General features: G+C 45.3%; 1 protein-coding gene across 1 annotated transcript; it reads right to left on the reverse strand.

The window, feature by feature from the left end:
* Positions 1–328: 328 nt before the first annotated feature.
* Positions 329–8106, reverse strand: bmf2 (BCL2 modifying factor 2). Its single transcript, XM_079290617.1, has 4 exons — positions 8002–8106; positions 4950–5195; positions 3484–3701; positions 329–469 (listed from the first exon to the last, which is right to left on the reverse strand). The coding sequence occupies exons 2-4, from the start codon at positions 5170–5172 to the stop codon at positions 353–355; spliced, it is 558 nt and encodes a 185-aa protein (XP_079146743.1). The 5' UTR covers positions 5173–5195; positions 8002–8106; the 3' UTR covers positions 329–352.
* Between the last annotated feature and the right edge of the window lie 397 nt (positions 8107–8503).

The raw sequence follows: 8503 nt of genomic DNA on the forward strand, positions 1-8503 counted from the left end.
GATGGAGGTCCTTCAAGACTTGAAATACCAAATAAAAAGAGCAGTTTACTGTACAAAATAGGTAATCTTACAAATATTTCGAAAATATCTCTTCAAACGCAATGGCTTCTTCTATGGAGAGTGCGAAAACAAAACAAAAACAAAAACAAGAAAAAAATAGTAATCAGTCTCCGTCCAGCGGTGACCAGTGTTTTCTTCATCTCATCTTTGTGTTCAATTAGAAAACAAAATCCAAACCCGTGTTCCATCTTACAGTGCCATCTTAAAAGTCTGGACCCTTGTCCCCCTGCAGGGGGTGGGGTGGGGGGGGGGGGGGACAAGGGCTGAGGCGAGGGCCGACAGGAAGAGCCCATCATCTCTGTTCTCCTCTCAGGCGGGGGAACAGAGCCTCTCTTGGAAACAGAAAGCCAAACAGGGCCATCGTAAGGCGCATCCAGGCAGGCAGGTTTTGTCTCTGATACCTCATGAACTGCAAGGAAACAGCGAGAAAGAACAACACACATTAGCTTGTTAGCATCGGGGAGGGCATGTTAAATCACAGCTACTGTGCTCATCAGACGGTCTCACATTTCATCATAACGTGAACTGTGGTAAACCCTGTGAGCTCAAACCATTATGACCTAGTAGACTGGATGTTTCCACAACATTGGCTTGTGTCTAGCAAACATGTCTGTCGCATGCACATCCTGCAGAACACACAGTATCGGGATTTCCTAGCGACTCTCGTTCCCAGATGGGAGTTAATTGCAATACTTGATTTAGTTGTGTGATGAGAGGATGAAAATGACCGGGCTAAAAACCGCAAAAACAACCCCCGGGAAGCTGCCGCTTATCATCCTAATGCCACTCGATCGTCCTCGCTGGGCTTTGAGACAGATCCTCTGATTAAAGTGTCGCGCTGTTTACTTCTAAACAAGGAACCTCAAAGTGAAATGCTTTCAGAGAGCGCGCTGCCTATTTCATCACAGCTCTCTTGTAATGGAGGAGTCAGACGAATAATTATCAAGACAAAGCCGAAGGAAAATGAAACTGCTCCCGTCCTTTTTGAGCTGTCTTCTCCCAGCTCTTGTCATTTTTTTTTTTTGTTGGGGGGGGGGGGGGCTGTGCAGCCCACGTGGACTACAGACAGATGAAGGGGTTCCCGCTGCAGCCTGCAATCTCCTCTCTCCCCCTCCTCATCTCTGATCCTGCACAGCTCCCACTGGCTTTCCGAACAGCCCGCACTCACATATTGCAGCCTGTTGCATAAGCATTCCTGTTTGGATATCTCTCTCTCTCTCTCTCCCTGCTCTCTCCATCAACGTCTCTACCAGCCCAGCATTCAGAGCCCGCCACAGGCTATTTGATGCAAAACTGGCAGACTGAACTGAATTGAACCAGCACAGCTAAATGGAACCCTAATTGTCCTTAATTGCCTTAATTCTACACTGCTGAGCGTATTTAAACAGCACCCTGGTTTGTTCCACGTGAGGCTCCTCTTTCTGCTGTCATCGCGTGTAGGATGGTGTGTATTTTGTTCCCTTTTTGAGGCTAATGCACCCCAAACAATTAAGAAAACTAAAAACATGCATGTGTACTCAACACTAGAATGGATTCACTTTTGAATTTTTATTTCCCTGACAGATTAAGCATTTTATTGGGCCAAAAAAGTTCGTCAAAACTCACGTTTAAGACTCAAACCAAGTACAATGTACTTCACATCAACAACAACCCACACATTAGCACACACCGGCAACTTCTGCTTAGAGAGGCGAGTCTAAAAAAAGTCTAACAATAGCTGCAGACACAATACAGAAGAAGTGATTGGATATCATAAGAGATCACTTGTGATTATTCTCCCTTTGGAATATTCCTACAACAGCAGGATAAAAAAACTAAACTAACTTGAGTGCAGACAGCAGACAAAAAAAAAGAAAAGTTTCTCTCTTATCTCTCTGTCACAGTGCTGCACACACAAACCAAAACACACACAAAGACGCACGCACAGAGCCAGTCAGCGGGACAACTGAGGTATTGTGGGTAGCCGTGAGTCAGAGTCTATTTTTAGACACCGTATAAACAGCCGGCCAAGTCTACCCAGACACAGACGTGCTGCTCACTCCTGTTCGTGACAGTCACATCGATCTCACCTGCTCTCTCTCAAGCTTTGTTCTTCCTCAAAATCTCTCGCCATGTGTCACTTTCTTTACATTCTTTCCCTCACTCTCCATTCCTGTCTTTATCAACCCCCAGTTCAGTGCTTTTTCGACACTTATCGACCACGCTGTCGACACAGACCCCCGTGAATGCAATTATTAACTAAGTTCATATTCATGTCACTTATGTGCCACGCTGATAGGAGTAACCCCCTGGACCTGTTATCAAACACGCAGCCATACCAAATTTCGCCAAAGGAGAACAGAAGCGTGCGGAACGTGTTGCCGCCTGTAAGATTGGGACACAATGTTTCCCCGTGGATTTCATTTCTTGACATGCGCAATTAATCGCATATCAGGAACTAGACTGCTGAACTATCCCCTCGGGAGCTTTGGAAACAGCGAGCCTCCACGCCCGATTACCTTCATCATCTCTAAGTCCCCAAATTGTTTCATGAGGTGTGTTCAGGACAACGAAGTCTAGTTTCAGGTAAAAGGTCACGCGTAACAAACAGATAGCTGATGTTATCGTAGAGATTACAAAGCGGTGACAGGGAGAATTGGTAAAAAGTGGGAGGGTATCAATTAATCTGGTGTTTCTAGAAAACATCTGGAGCATAGAAACAGACGAGGGAGTGAATTGAACTCATTTGTTTGTTTGTTTTCTTCTGTCTTTGTAACACAGGAAACATATCTCCAATATTCCTATCGGCTGTAATAACATGGAATCAACGCAGTTTAAAATCCTCTGCTCGGACTAAAGTGCTGCTTCAGCAGTACAAACATGAACTTGACCAAAGGGCCGAGATAAGAATCAATATTCAGATATTCATCCTGGCAGCCAGGATACTGACTGAATACATATTCGTTTTGTCGTTTTAGAATTCGCATGCAGTTACTAACTCATGCAGTGTTAGGCCTTTTCCTTCAGCGTGGCAAAGAAAGCGGTTGAATCACTGCACCAGCTATTTTTATTCGCAGCTGGCTGTGGCCAATCCAGCTGGCAAAATGTTCTGCCCCTTTTCTTCCCAAGAGTGAGCCACACATTGGCACACGGTAGCTTTGACTTGTGTCTCTAATCAAGTAGAAGCTGACACACACACACACACACACACACACACACACACATAGTTATGACACAGAACACAAACTTTTTGTCTCAACTGCTGCTGACGTGCCTCGTGATATGCACAAGCAGGCATTTATGAACTTTAAATTATTCTCTTAGTCCACTCGTGATTATATTGTTTACACTTTGACACTTAAAAGTGCATGTGGCTCTGCGGCCGGTTGTTTTAAGTGTGTGTGTGTGGGGGGGTCCACTTCACTGCTTGGGAGTGAGGCTTACCAGTTCAACGTGATCCTGTTGGAACTTGTCTCCGATCTCCCGAAGTTTACGACCGATTTGCGCCTCCACGCTCGCCCCTGCCTGCTCCTCGGGCCTCTCTGCCATCCTGTCCTCTTCCTCCCCTCTGCCCTCTTCCTCCTCCGCTTCAATCTGCCTCTCTCCCCGGTCCTCCATGGGCTCAAACTGAGCGGGGAAATGTGAGCGTAATCCAGCGTTGCCTAAAAGGAAAACATCAAGCTTCTTGAAACTTGTGTTGCTGTTGGATCTCTTCAAATGACCAAGAGGCTGTTGTGAGTGTCAGAGCCAAGTTGAATATCAGGGTAAGAGAACATAGCAGTTCAGTAAAACCACTTCATGCTTTCCCATTTGATTTTCAGATGAGACAGCGTAAAACCTCGGAAAACACTCTGCAGACAGGCTTAAAAAATAATCTTGATTAATATTAATGGCCTCAAACACAGCTGTGTCTGACCTGCGAAGTCAAATAAAGAGTATCTATTTGACACTGCCTTCATATTGCTTTCTTGAGCGTTGGTATCGGTGGAGAATTCAAACACCTTCTTAAATCAACAACGTCCTCGGCGAACTGCTACCTCTCTGTCGTGTCACTGAGTTTACTCAGAGCCTCGAGCATGCGCTTCTGCAGTCACGCCACTTGGAGGGAAAACACTTTTTTTTTCCTGTTATCATATGTGCAGAATGCCTCACAGAGGACCATGATACCTTTAAGAAACTGAGCACCCTGGACTTTATTCGGGAGAAGTGCATGACATCCATTAGTGGGTAGATTACAATGTACGACAAGGTAATAACAGTCAGTGGTGTTTATGTATTGAGGACTTTAAACCCAGAACAATATGTACGTCTCACACACCGACACTGAGTCAGCAAACAAACAACATTCTACTTCAACATTGGTTCAATTCAATTCGGGCGATGTCACACTGATTTGATTAGAGATGGGAAAACCATATTGGATTACGGGTGATGGTCATATTTGTGTCGGCATGTGCCTTTATGTATGTATGAAGTCAGTGTTGTCTGTTTTTAATTTTTTCAAGAAATGGTCATTTATAATCCCCAAAAAGAAACTGACAGGAATGCAATTCATTTATCAGATTTAAGTTAATATATTTACATGTTATTAGTAAAGATAAATCTACACAGTAAACAAACCGTTACTTAGGATGGAATGTTTCTTACGTTGTCAGCATGCGTATAATAGGACGTGGGGATCTCCCAGTTACAAGGGAAAATATGTTCTGTTTTGCAGTGATAAACTTCAAATTGAATTTAGTTTGTTTAATAACCCAAGAACAAAGACTGACAGTTTGTTATCACTTGGGTCTTAGAGGAAGGTTCCCAATGAGTAACCTGCCGGATAAAAGGAATGACGTACGGTTGTTCTAGAACCCCTTAAGCCCACGTCGCTTTCAGCGGGCCCACGTCATCTCACCCCTCCTTACCGTGAAAGGGTATGCGAGGCTGCCGGTGCGAGCTGCAGGGCAGCGTGTTGCTGCCGATGCTGTTGTTGTTGTGGCTCTGCGACGTGGGCACGGCAGCAGTGACAGCAGCAGGGGCCTGTCCAGCCGCGATCTGTGTGGCGCGGTCTTCGTACTTGATGTCCCTAAAGGGCGTTCCCCAGAGCTGCGAGATGGGCCGTGACATGTCCTCCTCCTCATCATCCATCCGACGCCTCAGCGGTAAAGTCCCTGGAGAGGAGAAGGGGACACGAGATGGAGACGTTAGAATTAGACACGACAAGAACGTGTGTAAACGTAAAGCTAAACGTATTTGTGGGACTGCGTTTGACTCATATGTGTTCATGATCTTTAGCTGGCAGGTAATGCGGGTGAGATTTGTTTCAAGGCCAAACTAAATATGCCAAATACCATCCTGGTATCAGTTGAAACTTTGCCCTCTGGCAGATAGAAAATGATCTCACCCTGTCTACGTTAAATGAAAACAAATCGTTAGTCATTGTAATGCCCAGTAAGAGGCTCATGTTGTGTGAGGTAATACTGAAAACAAACAGGCAGAGATGGATAGTCTCAGAGGCACAGATGGATCTGCCAATGTAAACACACAACATCATCTCCTGTAATATATTGATGAGTCGCAACAGCAGCCAAACGTATGGAAACACCCTGTAAATATACCTTAATCTGTGCCACAGAGCAGAGTCACAGTCAGGAGATTTGCTACCTCCTGCACAATTCCTCAGCTCAACATTAATACCTGCTCGTTTGTCCCCATTCTCTCTCTCTAAACCACTCAATAACTGGATAGCTGCCTGTCTACACTATAAACACACACACACACATCAAGCGGATGGTGTGCGAGTGAAACCAAAGTCCTGGCTAGACTGTCATGTGCTGCACGCAGCAGCCGTTTCATGAGGGAGATAACGAGTTTCGCTCCATCCTCAACTGTGGGTGCTCCACACAAACACTCACACTCTCTTCCTCTTGGCCACATGCCACAATCTGAACAAGTGTTTCATATTTTCGTCGAGGGGGGCCCAGTTTTCTTTTCTTTCCTTTTGCGGTGTGAGTGGAGATAATGGGCTGGGTTGACTGTCAAATACAAAAGCATATATCTCTTTATATATCTCTTTGTGAAAGTGTCCCCACGCCTGATGTCATTATGGACTCAAATGATGAAACTGCATTTTTGAACTGTGGAAAAACACTGGCTTATCCAATTATCCAGGCCTCATTATTATAGTGTATAGTGCAAGTCTCCGAATCGGGACTGTCGGTTTTTTTGGCACAACACATGATTGACCCACAACGTCCTCTGGCCTCCATTATTCCCAGGGCAATTAATAGCGAAATCAGTCTGTTTTGAAGCTGCAAACTAATTCGACGTTGCATTACAGAAATTCAAATCAGCCCTAATCTGCATTAACTTCTCCAAATTAGTTTGTACATCGATGAATACACCAAGGGCTTCTCTGCAACTGTACAACAAGTTTCACATCAATTATGCACTTGTGTTGAGTGTCATTGGCAACGTGAGCCCTGTCTTGAAATTTCCACTGGCAGTCAACAGAGGACTGGCAAGATTACAATAGTGTCAGACACATGAAAAAAACAACAAACACAGACAGGGAAACACAGAAAGACATCGCGCACATACACACACACTGCTACACGCACACTGCCTGGGGCAGCAGGGAGGCCTGGCAGCCACCACAGTGCTGGTCAGAGGCTCAAAGTTGCTGCAGAAAGTGGCTCCCTCTGCTGCACCATCTGTGCACCGGGCTCTCCTCCATGCACCGCTCAGGGTGGGGGTGAACTCAAGGTGAGCTCTGCTGCTATTTATCCCACTGCCTTCGTGTAACTTGGGGATGCATAATCCTGTGGATATAAGTGTGCTGGTGACAGGCACTAATGAAGTCATGCGCACTACTTCACCTGTCACTGGAGAATGATCCAATCCAGAGATCCAGCTCAATGTTGTTGTATCTGTATGGTAAATGATAATTGTGTTGTTGATGTAAGTTACTAATGAGATGCAAAAGTATTCTCGACACAGTTGGAATAAAAGTTACTAACTGCGATTTTCATCTGTGTGTTTCAAATCGGTCATTAAGTGGGCTCCGGAGGACCACCGGGAACGTGCTGCGTCTTTACCCGCATTAAGGAGCTCGGTGCCCGGTGCAGCTCGCTCGCGGAAACACGCGGAGTCCGCTCGCTCGTCGCTGTCGACACAACATTCGCGAATTTGACAGACGCAATATTGTGAAGAAACAGGATGTTGACACATGATGCGAACCACAGCCGAAATGGTGGAATAAAACTTTTTTTTTCTCGCTCCAAAAAAAAAAGCAGGTAAAAGTTTAGCCTAATTTATTACTCGTGGCAGCGGCACCAAACTATAGGATTTCAGAAGCGTGTCATAACTGTGTTACTCGCGTGGCTCCCATTATCCTGCGTTGACACTTTCTCTTCCACTTCGCCTGACAACTCTTCCCCAAAACAAACACCTCCGATAAATAACAGAGCCGATAGATCCACTCGCGCAAAACAGATATTAGTCACGAACGCGTGGACTAAAAACCGGACAGGTCATTTGTCACTGTGTGGTGTTCAGCTACGCTTCTTAGTTAATGATCTGTAATAATATTGTGTCATGACAGAACAGCTACAGACCAGCGCGTGTGCCCCAAAAGATCGGGCAACATCAGCCGGGACGTGGAGAATCCGCACGCGCGCGGGGGAGGCGATGGATAGAACCAGTCACATCATCATTTATTCACTTGGTCCGTTGAAACAAGATAACTGAGCCTCGCTGAAGTGAAGAACATGACAGAAATACATCTATAAAAATAAAATAAAAGCTCCCTTCCATATGCTAACGCTCCGGTAAAGTCCGCTCACCCCGTGTCTGCCCGGGCATGCCCAAGCTGCGCGCACATTTGTTGACAAATCACCAGAAAACAACGAAGCACGCGTCGGTGCAATGGTACAATATCTCCCTTTTAAATTTTGAATAACCGAGCGTTACACTCACCGCCAGCAGAAGCTCTTTCCGTTGTGATCGGTGGTATCTTGACAACTTGCCGTTACCTTGTTTTCGACGGACTGCGTTGGTGCGACTTGTATCCCTCTTTGCATTACAGCCGCTCGTACATGTTTGCTGACTAGAGCGGGGGTTGTTTTCTTTCCCTGTGTAAAATTAGCGGTCCGCCCCGATGACTGGGGAACCGCCCCTTCTTAATAATGTGGACGGTGGAGCAGAGTCAGCGACACAGGTTATGCAAATGAAAAAACACACCTAAGGGATATTATATATCTCACATGTGCACATATATTGTGTATGCAAAATGTTAATTCGCAGTAGCCTAACTACTTATGAAAGAAATATATCAAATGGAAGTAGGCCTACTCGAGTAAAGCCCAAGTACCTCAAATGTATACTTAATGCAGCCTAAATGTTTTAATAAACGACGACCAAACGGGTTGATGTCATCTTTTGCCAAATCAATCCACCATTCTATATTTGGATGTTTATG

The sequence above is a fragment of the Melanostigma gelatinosum genome (genome assembly GCF_949748355.1).
Source record: "Melanostigma gelatinosum genome assembly, chromosome: 19".
NCBI lineage: Eukaryota > Metazoa > Chordata > Actinopteri > Perciformes > Zoarcidae > Melanostigma > Melanostigma gelatinosum.

Excerpts from the sequence above, each read along its gene's own strand:
- bmf2 (XM_079290617.1), bottom strand. The coding sequence starts at position 5,172 with ATGGATGATGAGGAGGAGGACATGTCACGGCCCATCTCGCAGCTCTGG. Across the intron at positions 3,702-4,949 it reads GCCTCGCATACCCTTTCACG|GCAACGCTGGATTACGCTCA; the intron begins GTAAGGAGGGGT and ends TTTTCCTTTTAG. Across the intron at positions 470-3,483 it reads AACAGGATCACGTTGAACTG|TTCATGAGGTATCAGAGACA; the intron begins GTAAGCCTCACT and ends GTTTCCTTGCAG.